Genomic DNA, 18052 nt, shown 5'->3' with positions numbered 1-18052 from the left:
ACCAGCGAAGATCAGTCTCTGCTGGTCAGGGGGAATTCCTTCCTTGTCTTGGATCTTGGCTTTTACATTTTCAATGTTGTCACTTGCCTCAACCTCCAAGGTAATGGTCTTTCCTGTGAGAGTCTTGACGAAGATCTGCATTCCTCCCCTCAGACGCAGCACAAGATGGAGGGTGGATTCTTTCTGGATGTTGTAGTCAGAAAGGGTACGTCCATCTTCCAATTGCTTACCAGCGAAGATCAGTCTCTGCTGGTCAGGGGGAATTCCTTCCTTGTCTTGGATCTTGGCTTTAACATTTTCAATGTTGTCACTTGCCTCAACCTCCAAGGTAATGGTCTTTCCTGTGAGAGTCTTGACGAAGATCTGCATTCCTCCCCTCAGACGCAGCACAAGATGGAGGGTGGATTCTTTCTGGATGTTGTAGTCAGAAAGGGTACGTCCATCTTCCAATTGCTTACCAGCGAAGATCAGTCTCTGCTGGTCAGGGGGAATTCCTTCCTTGTCTTGGATCTTGGCTTTTACATTTTCAATGTTATCACTTGCCTCAACCTCCAAGGTAATGGTCTTTCCTGTGAGTGTCTTCACAAAAATCTGCATGTTTGCGGAATATTAATTGCTATCTGTATACTTAGTTTCTTAGTATACCTTTCTCTGGAACCAACACACTGCAAACTGCACCGGATGCATGAGCATACCTTCTCTTATATTGACAGTGATGTCACAGTTCACTATGTCACTAAGCTCAAACATCTGGCTTTGTCCCCATGTGGTCTTTAACATAAGACATCTATGATGTCAGACGTTAGTCATATCCATATTTGGGAAAATATTTTGTCCACATTTTGTCCAACTTAAACAACTAACCGCAACTCGAATCGCACTTGCAAATGAATTCCGTCCTGCGCACCCTTGCCCTTTGGAGTGAGGTCGCTTTTCGCCCATAGGCGTCTTACTGGTACGGCACACTGACTATCAAGAAAATGAAAACATGGTACTTTGTCTCAAAATGATTGCTGACCTCTGATCTATACATTGATATTGAAATATTCTTTATATTAGAAGTTGTTCATAAATAAATTAATACACTTATTCTTTTTTATTTGAAAGATTAATGTAAAGGGTAATGACTCGTACCTAGATGAGTGTATAAACTTGGATAGAGTAATGGATAGAGTGATGATGAAGTGAAAAAGTAAAGGTCGTTACGTAGCCTATGAACAATCAAAATCAGCGACAATTTTGTATGGCGTATAAATTAATAACCACATCATTCATCTCTTGTTTCTCATTTGCATTACCTACCAACATGACAAGCTATGGTCCTCACACACACTGAAGTTCAGTGTTAAAGGTTTGAATCTATTTTGAAAGGAAATTGCAATGGAAAAGTTGATGGTTGAAATTTACGAAAACCAGTAGGCACACTTATTACCACACATATATTTTCATGTTTAATATTTTCCAAAATTCTAATAATGGGATTCAATGGGTCTATGGACTGAAAATAGTTTGGAATCTTAATTTATCTCCACTGCACAGGTGATTAGCCATGCATGTTTTACCAGAGCCCTATTAGTCAGCATTACCTGCTTCCACCTCTCACAGCGAGGATGTAGGGTTGGATTTTGAGAGGCAAATGTTCTTTTTTTGGTGCCTCAGTGGGTCACCAAGTAAGTGCACATACCATATAAAGTAAAGAAAGCTCCAGTCCTTCCTTCCTTCTTGAATGCAGCTAAACCCGGTTTGAATCTGCCCAAGGCACATAATGCATGTGATCATGGTATATGCACTACTCTGTGAGACACCGTGCCCGCCTCTTTTTAATAGATGTTTTTTCATTTTTTTAAATTGTATCAAACTTTGTATTACCATTATTAAATATACAACTTTTTTTGTATTTTTTTCTTTGGTAATTGTAATTGATTATCAGGTTGGTCCTGACCCCATTCACATGACAGGGGAATCATGGAATCATTTACTGCCCTCCCCTCAGACGCAGGACAAGATGGAGGGTGGATTCTTTCTGGATGTTGTAGTCAGAAAGGGTACGTCCATCTTCCAATTGCTTACCAGCGAAGATCAGTCTCTGCTGGTCAGGGGGAATTCCTTCCTTGTCTTGGATCTTGGCTTTTACATTTTCAATGTTGTCACTTGCCTCAACCTCCAAGGTAATGGTCTTTCCTGTGAGAGTCTTGACGAAGATCTGCATTCCTCCCCTCAGACGCAGCACAAGATGGAGGGTGGATTCTTTCTGGATGTTGTAGTCAGAAAGGGTACGTCCATCTTCCAATTGCTTACCAGCGAAGATCAGTCTCTGCTGGTCAGGGGGAATTCCTTCCTTGTCTTGGATCTTGGCTTTTACATTTTCAATGTTGTCACTTGCCTCAACCTCCAAGGTAATGGTCTTTCCTGTGAGAGTCTTGACGAAGATCTGCATTCCTCCCCTCAGACGCAGGACAAGATGGAGGGTGGATTCTTTCTGGATGTTGTAGTCAGAAAGGGTACGTCCATCTTCCAATTGCTTACCAGCGAAGATCAGTCTCTGCTGGTCAGGGGGAATTCCTTCCTTGTCTTGGATCTTGGCTTTTACATTTTCAATGTTGTCACTTGCCTCAACCTCCAAGGTAATGGTCTTTCCTGTGAGAGTCTTGACGAAGATCTGCATTCCTCCCCTCAGACGCAGCACAAGATGGAGGGTGGATTCTTTCTGGATGTTGTAGTCAGAAAGGGTACGTCCATCTTCCAATTGCTTACCAGCGAAGATCAGTCTCTGCTGGTCAGGGGGAATTCCTTCCTTGTCTTGGATCTTGGCTTTTACATTTTCAATGTTATCACTTGCCTCAACCTCCAAGGTAATGGTCTTTCCTGTGAGTGTCTTCACAAAAATCTGCATGTTTGCGGAATATTAATTGCTATCTGTATACTTAGTTTCTTAGTATACCGTTCTCTGGAACCAACACACTGCAAACTGCACCGGATGCATGAGCATACCTTCTCTTATATTGACAGTGATGTCACAGTTATGTCACAGTTCACTATGTCACTAAGCTCAAACATCTGGCTTTGTCCCCATGTGGTCTTTAACATAAGACATCTATGATGTCAGACGTTAGTCATATCCATATTTGGGAAAATATTTTGTCCACATTTTGTCCAACTTAAACAACTAACCGCAACTCGAATCACACTTGCAAATGAATTCCGTCCTGCGCACCCTTGCCCTTTGGAGTGAGGTCGCTTTTCGCCCATAGGCGTCTTACTGGTACGGCACACTGACTATCAAGAAAATGAAAACATGGTACTTTGTCTCAAAATGATTGCTGACCTCTGACCTATACATTGATATTGAAATATTCTTTATATTAGAAGTTGTTAATAAATAAATTAATACACTTATTCTTTTTTATTTGAAAGATTAATGTAAAGGGTAATGACTCGTACCTAGATGAGTGTATAAACTTGGATAGAGTAATGGATAGAGTAATGGATAAAGTGATGATGAAGTGAAAAAGTAAAGGTCGTTACGTAGCCTATGAACAATCAAAATCAGCGACAATTTTGTATGGCGTATAAATTAATAACTACATCATTCATCTCTTGTTTCTCATTTGCATTACCTACCAACATGACAAGCTATGGTCCTCACACACACTGAAGTTCAGTGTTAAAGGTTTGAATCTATTTTGAAAGGAAATTGCAATGGAAAAGTTGATGGTTGAAATTTACGAAAACCAGTAGGCACACTTATTACCACACATATATTTTCATGTTTAATATTTTCCAAAATTCTAATAATGGGATTCAATGGGTCTATGGACTGAAGATAGTTTGGAATCTTAATTTATCTCCACTGCACAGGTGATTAGCCATGTATGTTTTACCAGAGCCCTATTAGTCAGCATTACCTGCTTCCACCTCTCACAGCGAGGATGTAGGGTTGGATTTTGAGAGGAGAATGTTCTTTTTTTGGTGCCTCAGTGGGTCACCAAGTAAGTGCACATACCATATAAAGTAAAGAAAGCTCCAGTCCTTCCTTCCTTCTTGCATGCAGCTGAACCCGGTTTGAATCTGCCCAAGGCACATAATGCATGTGATCATGGTATATGCACTACTCTGTGAGACACCGTGCCCGCCTCTTTTTAATAGATGTTTTTTCATTTTTTAAAATTGTATCAAACTTTGTATTACCATTATTAAATATACAACTTTTTTTGTATTTATTTCTTTGGTAATTGTAATTGATTATCAGGTTGGTCCTGACCCCATTCACATGACAGGGGAATCATGGAATCATTTACTGCCCTCCCCTCAGACGCAGGACAAGATGGAGGGTGGATTCTTTCTGGATGTTGTAGTCAGAAAGGGTACGTCCATCTTCCAATTGCTTACCAGCGAAGATCAGTCTCTGCTGGTCAGGGGGAATTCCTTCCTTGTCTTGGATCTTGGCTTTTACATTTTCAATGTTGTCACTTGCCTCAACCTTCAAGGTAATGGTCTTTCCTGTGAGAGTCTTGACGAAGATCTGCATTCCTCCCCTCAGACGCAGGACAAGATGGAGGGTGGATTCTTTCTGGATGTTGTAGTCAGAAAGGGTACGTCCATCTTCCAATAGACCGTTTGTCAGCCTTCTGATTGGTCCCTGAGACTCCCTGACTGGCCAACCAGAAAAAAACATTCACTTTTTGCTATCGGGGGTGGAGTTTGTGCAGTGGAGAATGTTAAATGTGGCTTTCAAAACTGTCCGCAGTGCGCGACACGGCGATCGCCCGGTACGGCCGCGATCTCGGCCGTGATCTCGCTCATCATAATGAATAAGCTTCAACAAACTAGTTCACATGGACCATATCAATGGTCTAAGAGTCACGATTGGGTACATATATTTTAAATGGGCAGAATTACGAAAAGCCAGCCTATTATGTGAGGTTAGGATTATAGTTCTGTCCTCTTCCTACCCAGGATGCAATGCGCGGTCTATTCTCTTTCTGATCCAGAGGATTAAACTAATTAAAACATTTATTTTCGGGGGGAAAACTACTGTTTTGCTATGTAATTACTGTACCTTTTTCTTCTCTTTTTATTAATATCACGTAGATGTGTTTTTTGTGGTACTTTATATAGCTGTAATGAGGCTATGAAGGGAAAAAAAATCCCATCCACTACCACTATAAAAGAATCTGCAAAGAGGATTCTGTCCCACTGGGATTAAACAAATTAAAACATATATTTTCGGGTAAACCCCCTGTTTTGCAATGTAACTACTGTACCTTTGTCTTCCCTTTTTATTAATATCACCTAGATGTTTTTCCTTTGGTACTTTATATAGCTGTAATGAGGCTATGAAGGGGAAAAAAAATCCCATTCACTGCCACTATAAAAACAATCTGCCCAGGGTCAAATGTCCTATCATATTAACAGGGCAGAATGGGGCGGGATTTGCAAAAGGGCTTATTGCTTACCAGCGAAGATCAGTCTCTGCTGGTCAGGGGGAATTCCTTCCTTGTCTTGGATCTTGGCTTTTACATTTTCAATGTTGTCACTTGCCTCAACCTCCAAGGTAATGGTCTTTCCTGTGAGAGTCTTGACGAAGATCTGCATTCCTCCCCTCAGACGCAGCACAAGATGGAGGGTGGATTCTTTCTGGATGTTGTAGTCAGAAAGGGTACGTCCATCTTCCAATTGCTTACCAGCGAAGATCAGTCTCTGCTGGTCAGGGGGAATTCCTTCCTTGTCTTGGATCTTGGCTTTTACATTTTCAATGTTGTCACTTGCCTCAACCTCCAAGGTGATGGTCTTTCCTGTGAGAGTCTTGACGAAGATCTGCATTCCTCCCCTCAGACGCAGCACAAGATGGAGGGTGGATTCTTTCTGGATGTTGTAGTCAGAAAGGGTACGTCCATCTTCCAATTGCTTACCAGCGAAGATCAGTCTCTGCTGGTCAGGGGGAATTCCTTCCTTGTCTTGGATCTTGGCTTTTACATTTTCAATGTTGTCACTTGCCTCAACCTCCAAGGTAATGGTCTTTCCTGTGAGAGTCTTGACGAAGATCTGCATTCCTCCCCTCAGACGCAGCACAAGATGGAGGGTGGATTCTTTCTGGATGTTGTAGTCAGAAAGGGTACGTCCATCTTCCAATTGCTTACCAGCGAAGATCAGTCTCTGCTGGTCAGGGGGAATTCCTTCCTTGTCTTGGATCTTGGCTTTTACATTTTCAATGTTATCGCTTGCCTCAACCTCCAAGGTAATGGTCTTTCCTGTGAGTGTCTTCACAAAAATCTGCATGTTTGCGGAATATTAATTGCTATCTGTATACTTAGTTTCTTAGTATACCGTTCTCTGGAACCAACACACTGCAAACTGCACCGGATGCATGAGCATACCTTCTCTTATATTGACAGTGATGTCACAGTTATGTCACAGTTCACTATGTCACTAAGCTCAAACATCTAGCTTTGTCCCCATGTGGTCTTTAACATAAGACATCTATGATGTCAGACGTTAGTCATATCCATATTTGGGAAAATATTTTGTCCACATTTTGTCCAACTTAAACAACTAACCGCAACTCGAATCACACTTGCAAATGAATTCCGTCCTGCGCACCCTTGCCCTTTGGAGTGAGGTCGCTTTTCGCCCATAGGCGTCTTACTGGTACGGCACACTGACTATCAAGAAAATGAAAACATGGTACTTTGTCTCAAAATGATTGCTGACCTCTGACCTATACATTGATATTGAAATATTCTTTATATTAGAAGTTGTTAATAAATAAATTAATACACTTATTCTTTTTTATTTGAAAGATTAATGTAAAGGGTAATGACTCGTACCTAGATGAGTGTATAAACTTGGATAGAGTAATGGATAGAGTAATGGATAAAGTGATGATGAAGTGAAAAAGTAAAGGTCGTTACGTAGCCTATGAACAATCAAAATCAGCGACAATTTTGTATGGCGTATAAATTAATAACCACATCATTCATCTCTTGTTTCTCATTTGCATTACCTACCAACATGACAAGCTATGGTCCTCACACACACTGAAGTTCAGTGTTAAAGGTTTGAATCTATTTTGAAAGGAAATTGCAATGGAAAAGTTGATGGTTGAAATTTACGAAAACCAGTAGGCACACTTATTACCACACATATATTTTCATGTTTAATATTTTCCAAAATTCTAATAGTGGGATTCAATGGGTCTATGGACTGAAGATAGTTTGGAATCTTAATTTATCTCCACTGCACAGGTGATTAGCAATGCATGTTTTACCAGAGCCCTATTAGTCAGCATTACCTGCTTCCACCTCTCACAGCGAGGATGTAGGGTTGGATTTTGAGAGGCAAATGTTCTTTTTTTGGTGCCTCAGTGGGTCACACCAAGTAAGTGCACATGCCATATAAAGTAAAGAAAGCTCCAGTCCTTCCTTCCTTCTTGCATGCAGCTGAACCCGGTTTGAATCTGCCCAAGGCACATAATGCATGTGATCATGGTATATGCACTACTCTGTGAGACACCGCCTCTTTTTAATAGATGTTTTTTTTTTTTTTTTTAATTGTATCAAACTTTGTATTACCATTATTAAATATACAACTTTTTTTGTATTTTTTTCTTTGGTAATTGTAATTGATTATCAGGTTGGTCCTGACCCCATTCACATGACAATGGAATCATGGAATCATTTACTGCCCTCCCCTCAGACGCAGGACAAGATGGAGGGTGGATTCTTTCTGGATGTTGTAGTCAGAAAGGGTACGTCCATCTTCCAATTGCTTACCAGCGAAGATCAGTCTCTGCTAGTCAGGGGGAATTCCTTCCTTGTCTTGGATCTTGGCTTTTACATTTTCAATGTTGTCACTTGCCTCAACCTCCAAGGTAATGGTCTTTCCTGTGAGAGTCTTGACGAAGATCTGCATTCCTCCCCTCAGACGCAGCACAAGATGGAGGGTGGATTCTTTCTGGATGTTGTAGTCAGAAAGGGTACGTCCATCTTCCAATTGCTTACCAGCGAAGATCAGTCTCTGCTGGTCAGGGGGAATTCCTTCCTTGTCTTGGATCTTGGCTTTAACATTTTCAATGTTGTCACTTGCCTCAACCCCCAAGGTAATGGTCTTTCCTGTGAGAGTCTTGACGAAGATCTGCATTCCTCCCCTCAGACGCAGGACAAGATGGAGGGTGGATTCTTTCTGGATGTTGTAGTCAGAAAGGGTACGTCCATCTTCCAATTGCTTACCAGCGAAGATCAGTCTCTGCTGGTCAGGGGGAATTCCTTCCTTGTCTTGGATCTTGGCTTTTACATTTTCAATGTTGTCACTTGCCTCAACCTCCAAGGTAATGGTCTTTCCTGTGAGAGTCTTGACGAAGATCTGCATTCCTCCCCTCAGACGCAGCACAAGATGGAGGGTGGATTCTTTCTGGATGTTGTAGTCAGAAAGGGTACGTCCATCCTCCAATTGCTTACCAGCGAAGATCAGTCTCTGCTGGTCAGGGGGAATTCCTTCCTTGTCTTGGATCTTGGCTTTTACATTTTCAATGTTATCACTTGCCTCAACCTCCAAGGTAATGGTCTTTCCTGTGAGTGTCTTCACAAAAATCTGCATGTTTGCGGAATATTAATTGCTATCTGTATACTTACCGTTCTCTGGAACCAACACACTGCAAACTGCAGCGGATGCATGAGCATACCTTCTCTTATATTGACAGTGATGTCACAGTTATGTCACAGTTCACTATGCTCAAACATCTGGCTTTGTCCCCATGTGGTCTTTAACATAAGCCATCTATGATGTCAGACGTTAGTCATATCCATATTTGGGAAGATATTTTGTCCACATTTTGTCCAACTTAAACAACTAACCGCAACTCGAATCACACTTGCAAATGAATTCCGTCCTGCGCACCCTTGCCCTTTGGAGTGAGGTCGCTTTTCGCCCATAGGCGTCTTACTGGTACGGCACACTGACTATCAAGAAAATGAAAACATGGTACTTTGTCTCAAAATGATTGCTGACCTCTGATCTATACATTGATATTGAAATATTCTTTATATTAGAAGTTGTTAATAAATAAATTAATACACTTACCTTCTTTTTTATTTGAAAGATTAATGTAAAGGGTAATAGCTCGTACCTAGATGAGTGTATAAACTTGGATAGAGTAATGGATAGAGTAATGGATAAAGTGATGATGAAGTGAAAAAGTAAAGGTCGTTACGTAGCCTATGAACAATCAAAATCAGCGACAATTTTGTATGGCGTATAAATTAATAACCACATCATTCATCTCTTGTTTCTCATTTGCATTACCTACCAACATGACAAGCTATGGTCCTCACACACACTGAAGTTCAGTGTTAAAGGTTTGAATCTATTTTGAAAGGAAATTGCAATGGAAAAGTTGATGGTTGAAATTTACGAAAACCAGTAGGCACACTTATTACCACACATATATTTTCATGTTTAATATTTTCCAAAATTCTAATAATGGGATTCAATGGGTCTATGGACTGAAAATAGTTTGGAATCTTAATTTACCTCCACTGCACAGGTGATTAGCCATGTATGTTTTACCAGAGCCCTATTAGTCAGCATTACCTGCTTCCACCTCTCACAGCGAGGATGTAGGGTTGGATTTTGAGAGGCAAATGTTCTTTTTTTGGTGCCTCAGTGGGTCACCAAGTAAGCGCACATGCCATATAAAGTAAAGAAAGCTCCAGTCCTTCCTTCCTTCTTGCATGCAGCTGAACCCGGTTTGAATCTGCCCAAGGCACATAATGCATGTGATCATGGCACTACCACTACTCTGTGAGACACCGTGCCCGCCTCTTTTTAATAGATGGTTTTTCATTTTTTTTAATTGTATCAAACTTTGTATTACCATTATTAAATATACAACTTTTTTTGTATTTTTTTCTTTGGTAATTGTAATTGATTATCAGGTTGGTCCTGACCCCATTCACATGACAGGGGAATCATGGAATCATTTACTGCCCTCCCCTCAGACGCAGGACAAGATGGAGGGTGGATTCTTTCTGGATGTTGTAGTCAGAAAGGGTGCGTCCATCTTCCAGTTGCTTGCCCGCAAAGATCAGTCTCTGCTGGTCAGGGGGAATTCCTTCCTTGTCTTGGATCTTGGCTTTGACATTTTCAATGTTGTCACTTGCCTCAACCTCCAAGGTAATGGTCTTTCCTGTGAGAGTCTTGACGAAGATCTGCATTCCTCCCCTCAGACGCAGCACAAGATGGAGGGTGGATTCTTTCTGGATGTTGTAGTCAGAAAGGGTGCGCCCATCTTCCAGTTGCTTGCCCGCGAAGATCAGTCTTTGCTGGTCAGGGGGAATTCCTTCCTTGTCTTGGATCTTGGCTTTGACATTTTCAATGTTGTCACTTGCCTCAACCTCCAAGGTAATGGTCTTTCCTGTGAGAGTCTTGACGAAGATCTGCATTCCTCCCCTCAGACGCAGCACAAGATGGAGGGTGGATTCTTTCTGGATGTTGTAGTCAGAAAGGGTACGTCCATCTTCCAATTGCTTACCAGCGAAGATCAGTCTCTGCTGGTCAGGGGGAATTCCTTCCTTGTCTTGGATCTTGGCTTTTACATTTTCAATGTTATCACTTGCCTCAACCTCCAAGGTAATGGTCTTTCCTGTGAGAGTCTTGACGAAGATCTGCATTCCTCCCCTCAGACGCAGCACAAGATGGAGGGTGGATTCTTTCTGGATGTTGTAGTCAGAAAGGGTGCGCCCATCTTCCAGTTGCTTGCCCGCGAAGATCAGTCTTTGCTGGTCAGGGGGAATTCCTTCCTTGTCTTGGATCTTGGCTTTAACATTTTCAATGTTGTCACTTGCCTCAACCTCCAAGGTAATGGTCTTTCCTGTGAGAGTCTTGACGAAGATCTGCATTCCTCCCCTCAGACGCAGGACAAGATGGAGGGTGGATTCTTTCTGGATGTTGTAGTCAGAAAGGGTGCGCCCATCTTCCAGTTGCTTGCCCGCAAAGATCAGTCTCTGCTGGTCAGGGGGAATTCCTTCCTTGTCTTGGATTTTGGCTTTAACATTTTCAATGTTGTCACTTGCCTCAACCTCCAAGGTAATGGTCTTTCCTGTGAGTGTCTTCACAAAAATCTGCATGTTTGCGGAATATTAATTGCTATCTGTATAATGTATACTTAGTTTCTTAATATACCGTTCTCTGGAACCAACACACTGCAAACTGCACCGGATGCATGAACATACCTTCTCTTATATTGACAGTGATGTCACAGTTCACTATGTCACTAAGCTCCAACATCTGGCTTTGTCCTCATGTGGTCTTTAACATAAGACATCTATGATGTCAGACATTAGTCATATCCATACTTGAGAAAATATTGTGTCCACATTTTGTCCAACTTAAGACATCTATGATGTCAGACGTTAGTCATATCCATATTTGGGGAAATATTTTGTCCACATTTTGTCCAACTTAAACAACCAACCACAACTCGAATCACACTTGCAAATTAATTCCGTCCTGCGCACCCTTGCCCTTTGGAGTGAGGTCGCTTTTCGCCCATAGGCGTCTTACTGGTACGGCACACTGACTTTTTGAAGCGGTGAAAGTCGCTTCCAAGGTGTGGCTTTGTGTGTCCCATGTCCATATATGGTTATTTCAGTCCAGAATGAACAGGTTTTTTCAAAAACAAAATGTGTGTCCCATGTCCATATATGGTCATTTCAGTCCAGAATGAACAGTCAGGTTTTATCAAAAAGAAAAATGTCTGTCACCTCATGTCCATTTATGGTCATTTCAGTCCAGAATGAACAGGTTTTATCTGTCCCGTACGTCCAGAATTGTGTGTAGTGTCCGTCCCGGTCTGATGATTGGATACTTTGAGGATTGGTCAAGCTTCACATGACAATTCGGCCCTCCAGATAAAATCATTCATTCATTCATTCAGAATATAAGTAATGTACAGATCACAGAGTTCATAACTCTATAACACATAGAATAACAGTTCACCGCTTCACTTCGAAGTAAGAGAGTAATGGATAAAGTAATGACAGTTACCTAGATGAGTGTGCCAGGGGTCGGAGGTCAACGGGGGCGTGCCGCAGAGGGTGGGGCTAGCAGCAGGGGGTTTCCATGGCGCCGGTAAACCCTGGGCTACAGGGATGATGTTCGCTGCGTCACACAGCTCCTGAGACACTGATACAACATATAGAATATTATATATAACATAACATTACCAACATATAGAATATTATATATAACCTACAATACCAACATATAGAATATTATATATAACCTATCCTACAATACCAACATGTAGAACAAGGGTCTTCAACGTTTTCAGGCCAAAGACCCCTTAGTTGAAAGAGAGATGAAGCGTTTTCATAGATTCCATATTGTTTCATTGTTTGACGGTGTATTTTGGCTTCATGTCAATTTGTGTTTTCAGATATTTAACCACTTCTGTCATTACCTAATAAATTTGACCCTTTACTCTGTGCTTAGTCTGCTCTTTTTCCCCTCTACACCCAAACCTCTTTGCCAAAAATAGCAGATCTACAAGCTCACAACGCCTCGCAGCACGAGGCGTTGTGAGCTTGTAGATCTGCTATTTTTGGCTACAGTTCTCAGAATATGGACACTAGGGTTCAAGTTGTTAATATAAAAAGGATAGGAAGATTTGGAGGACCCTGTAGTAACTCTGAGGACACCCTAGGGGTCCCAGACACCTTGTTGAAGACCCCTGATGTAGAATATTATATATAACATAACAATACCAACACACAGAATATATAATATAGCTCTGGTCTATAGCGTTGGAAGGAGTTCTCTTTATATTATAGTGCCAATCCCGAACTAGTTCGGGATAGTTTGGACCGTATTAACGTCCAGGGTGCCAATCCCGAACTAGCTCGATTTTTTTTTTTTTTTAAATAAAAAATAATAATAATTGAGCCGGGCCGCCGGCCGTCATCTGTTTACACGGCCCGCGAGAGCGTCGCGCCGCCGATATTTGCCATCCACTCCAATGCAATCCAGGATCTTTAGAGCTCATTTTCTCTGTTCCATGCATATCCATGAGGTGTGCAAGGTTTAATCACGGCTAAATCGCCGAAAATAGGGCTTCTAAAATGCTTGGTAGCCAATAGCTAACTTCAAGCTAACTTCATTCTGTTCCTGTTCATGCACAAAGGAAAGTGTTCAGGCAGGGCTTGTGCATATACAGCATATGTCTATGGTGGATTCTATGGCCATTGGGCGCCCTCTAGTGGTGATTCTGGGCACTGAAAGGGTTAATGCTATGGGACGATGAGCCCTTGCGCTCACACCCCAGGCTCTGCAGCCTTAGTAAAAATGAAAACTACACTTTCACTGCTCACAAAGACGGTTTTGGGGAGTTGAAAGCCCACTTTCCCTATCGGGAACACTGTATTGACATTTTGAAACTTTGGAACCTATAAATAAAAAGTAAAAGATTTCACGGGTCAGATATGACAACTAAACGAGAACAGATGTAAAGAAATGGGAAATAGCCAATCTAACAGCTAGCTGCTTGGGAATCGGAAATGTTCCCAGTTTGATTCCCAGTCCCCCACTGGGTTAATGACAGCCGGAAACTGCAAGAAACTGTGCGTCTAACCGTTTCTGGTGAGCAGGTTGGTGCCCCCTTGCGTGGCTTCCTCACTGCGATGTGACACGTGATGAGCTAGTACACCTATTTTCACTATTTATACAGTCACAAGTAGTGAAAATATTATAATAGTGAAAATAAAGGTATATTTTCTGAAAATAGCTCAAGAGGTTCTTGAGTTATTTGCCCCCAGTCAGTGTAGTCTGTGTAAGAAAAAGTACAAATCTCTCTTCATTTGTACACAGCACTGAATTCCAGACAGTTCAGAATGTGCGTTTGTGTGTGCGTGCGTGTTTAAAACGCACCTCCCACCATCAGTGCACCAGGAACATTAAAAATGTGGTGAAGTTGGTTTCAGGTTGGATATTATTCACCCTGTTGTATTCAAAACTCTTAGGGACCGTCAATAAATTATAGATAAAAAGGGGGGGGAAAGGGGGGGGGGGGGGGAACTCTCTCCTAGACAAAAGCACCTGAACAGACCAAAATATTCAGACCATACTGTTCTTTTGCCCATGCCTGCAATATTTTTCATGAATTTCTGAAATGTAAGACATTTTTCTTCGAAGTTTTAGCTCACATGACTGACAACCAAATCTTTCTTCATATTGTCAGCCATGCCTACATGATGCACACCCTTTATTTTGACCATTCTTCTTAGGAAAACTATTTTTCATGATTTTCTGAAATCTAAGAAATTCAATGTTCAACGTTTTAGGTCACATGACTGACAGACACATCTTTGTTCAGATTGTCTGAGAAGCTCTGCCATGTGGCTGGGCGCCAGGGTATTACCCGCAGCCCTGAATATTTCCTTACAGGTGTAATTAACCACTTAAATAGCATTCCTATTTAGGGGATAACATTGAACATCTGATGGACAAACTATACATTTCTTAGATTTCAGAAATTCATGAAAAATAGTTTTAGGAAAGAATTGCAAAATAAAGGGTGTGCATCAGCATCATGTTGACAATAGGCATGGGTGACAAACAATGTTAACAAAGATTTGGCTGTCAAAGTCATGTGAACTAAAATGTATTGAATTTCTTAAATCTCAGAAATTCATGAAAAAAAGTTTTTTGAAAGACATTTTTCAAAATAAGGGGTTTACAGAATGTAGGCATGGCTGACAGACAATCTGAACAAAGAATTGGTTGTCAAAGTCATGTGACCAAAAGGTTATTGAATTTCAGAAATCCCGGAGGAAAAAAAACAAGAAAAAAAAAACATTTATTTTGTATTTATTTATTTATTTCAAAATAAATGGTGTGCATCATGTAGGCATGGGCAAGAACATTATGATGTATTTTGGTCTGTTCAAGACAAGTGCTTTTGTCTATTCCATTTTAAAAAGATTGCAATCCTTAATTCATTGACGGTCACTAAGATTTTCGAATATCCGGCAGGGTGAATAATATGTCCAACCTGAAACCAACTTTACCATGGTAAAATGAAAATAAAACGTCCACACACCTGCTTTATGAACCAAAACTTCAAAACAAAACAGCTGAACAAACAATGTGGGCTTCTAGATCTGCTCTTTTCGGCTAGCGTCATATGACTCAGTACTGTTGGCTGACTATAGCTATAACTATACTCTAACACAGGGGTCTTCAAAGTTTTCAGGCCAGGGACCCCCAAACTGATGGGGAGATGGAGCAGGGACCCCCAAACTGATGGGGAGATGGAGCAGGCCGTACCACTGCCTGACTGCCATTTATAAACATACCTTATTAACTGAGAACCAATGTCAATACTATCAATCTGTCACTAACAACCTGTCAATTGCACAATAATTATGTATAAAAGCTATTCAAAAGAGACAGAATCATGTTTTTAGTTATATTTAAAGACAAATTATAATTATTATTTTTTTCTTTCTTTTTTTTTAAATAAAAAAAATATATGTGTTTTTTTTTTTTTTTTTTTTTTTTTTTACAATTTCGGGGACCCGCTGTAGTGTCCCCGCGGACCCCCTAGGGGTTACGGACCCCCTGTTGAAGACCCCTGTCTAACATTAGACACAGGTGAGAGTGATAAGAAATCTAAATCACTGTGGTAGCCTATATATTACCGTCTGAATCAAAGATTCTCTCTGGTCATTTTATATTCTGATGCTTTAAAAAAGTGGATTTTACACAACAACAGTTGGGAGTTATAGGCTTATTCCCAATGCGGAAAAAGATAAACGGGGAAAAACCATAAACAATGCTTTAAGTTTCAAGTTCAACAACCCCGGTCCTAAAATAACCGCCTCTTTGTTTGGGTCAGGTGAGCAGTAGCTCGAAAGGAGCTAGGTGAGCAGCGAAACTATACAGGCATACAGTTTGTTTAGACTAGCTGTTCTTACACTGGTTTATAATGTATTATTTATATAAGTAACACACTGTCAGAGTTACTACTATAGACCTTGGTCCTTGTAAGTGACCTGGACCCAGGACCCCACTACTTTGAGGAACTGTGTATAAATGCGCCTTCACCTTGTCTGAACAGCACAACCCTGGTCTCGGTTCTCTGCTGGGCTCTGGTCCAGCGGTACTGTTCCCTCAGAACTTCTATGTCCATGTTGTTGTTGTTCTGCTGGTTCTCCTGTGGTCCTGCAGCGGCTGGTTCTTCTTCTAGAAGATCGGGTCCAGGCTGTGGGTCTTCCAGAGCAGCAGAAGCAGTGTTTCTGGAGGAAAACTGCTTCCTCTTCACCAGACACTTGGCGTCCTCCGCCCCACCGCTGGCGCACAGCCAAGAGGAACCAGGCACGCAGCAACAGGAGCACGACGACATATCCTGCTGAAGGCAGGCACGCAGGGGCGTCACAAGGGGGGGAAAAGTGGGACTGAGTTACTAGGGCCCAAGCCCCCAAGGTGGAGGGGCCTTAATTATTTTATACTTTAGCTATTGAAAAATAGCAGATATACAAGCTCACAGCGCGCTGCGGGAACTTAAACCTCGACCAGCTGTCTGTCTGTCTGTCAGTCTGTCTGTCACACGTCACACTTTTGCCCTGCTCATATCTCCGCAACCGTTGCCCCGATCCAAGCCAAATTTTGCACACACACTCCTTGCCTGCCAAACCACAACCTCCACCCTCAATTCTCACATGACCCTCTATCTTCTAGCGCCACCATGAGGCCGTTTCTTGCAAAACACATTTATGGACACTGCTCCTAAAGTTTTTGCCCAAAAATCACGCAAATCACACAGTATGTTTACAGTCATGTCATCAACATGGATCTATCCCATTTAGCGCCCCCTTAAGGCCAATTTTTTAAAACACATTTATGGACACTGCTCCTAAAATGTTTGCCCAAAAATCACGCAAATCGCGTGATTGTGTGTGTGTGTGTGTGTGTGTGTGTGTGTGTGTGTGTGTGTGTGTGTGTGTGTGTGTGCCCCCTGTGTGTGTGTGTGTGTGTGTGTGTGTGTGCCCCCTGTGTGTGTTTGTGTGTGAGTGTGCCTGGCCTATGCCTGGCCTATCCTGAACAACAGCGCCCCTCCCTTAACATGTGTGGTCAGAAAAGGTTACTGCAGGCTACATACCCGGAGACAGACAGACAGACAGACAGACAGACAGACAGACAGACAGACAGACAGACCCACACACACGGCCACGTATAGGAGCGTTGTGACCACCGCTCAAAAAATGGTTCCCAACTCAGTCCCAACTCATGTACGAAGATAAAAAAATTAAATTAAATAAAAAAGTTCCATTAGACAATTACATAATTGGATTGTAGTTGTGTAACGTGCAGTGTAAGACATTGTTTTAATGTTGCAGCTGGTATTAGCTATAGGCTATATGTGGGGATTATAATTTATTTTTATTTATTATGTAATTTTTTCCTCACAAAAGTCCATAAAATAATATGACAATGTAAAAAGTAAAGATGGCCATGGCCTACAAATCTTAAATATCCACCACAGTAAAAAAAAAAGAAAAGAAAAATGGATTTCAATTAACTAAAGATTTTCTGTGTACATGTAGGCCTTAGGGCTATCACAATGACATTATTGATATTAATATTAATATTAATATTAATGTGTAATAATAATTGTGATTAATGATTTAATTGTCTTTCTATCATTGAACATTATTGGAACATTATGAATACATTTTACATGTGGCAGGCTTTTAGGCCTGGTAAACAAAAGGTGCACAGGACAGATATGACAAATAACATGTAATTCCCTTATACTTAGAATAAGCTTTATAGTGGAAATAGCAGATTGATGCGACAAGTTTGGAGCTTGTAGATCTGCTATGTCTCGGCTACTCTTTTTTTTAAAATTGAAAATATGATTTTTTTTAACATGGAAACAATTATGACGATTATGCAAAAAAATAATTGCGAGGAGGTGATTATGTGATAATTGTATGTGACAGGCCTACCTGTATAATTAGCTTACATTTCAAAGTGTTCTCACTCAATGATTTGGTCT

At 41.2% G+C, this 18052-nt stretch overlaps 1 protein-coding gene across 1 annotated transcript in view; it reads right to left on the bottom strand.

The window, feature by feature from the left end:
• Positions 1 to 16396, bottom strand: part of LOC308286939 (uncharacterized protein) — a gene marked incomplete at both ends in the record, with an annotated part of 31642 nt that extends 15246 nt beyond the window's left edge. Inside the window, 2 exons of the mRNA XM_080728061.1 lie at positions 12043 to 12180; positions 16099 to 16396. Coding sequence (XP_080584187.1) covers positions 12043 to 12180; positions 16099 to 16396 — 436 coding nt within the window. The remainder of the gene's footprint in view (positions 1 to 12042; positions 12181 to 16098) is intronic.
• Positions 16397 to 18052: the final 1656 nt, after the last annotated feature.

This window comes from Nannobrachium achirus (assembly GCF_963921795.1).
Source record: "Nannobrachium achirus genome assembly, chromosome: 6".
NCBI classification, from domain to species: Eukaryota; Metazoa; Chordata; class Actinopteri; order Myctophiformes; family Myctophidae; genus Nannobrachium; species Nannobrachium achirus.
This window is presented reverse-complemented; position numbering and strand designations above follow the sequence as displayed.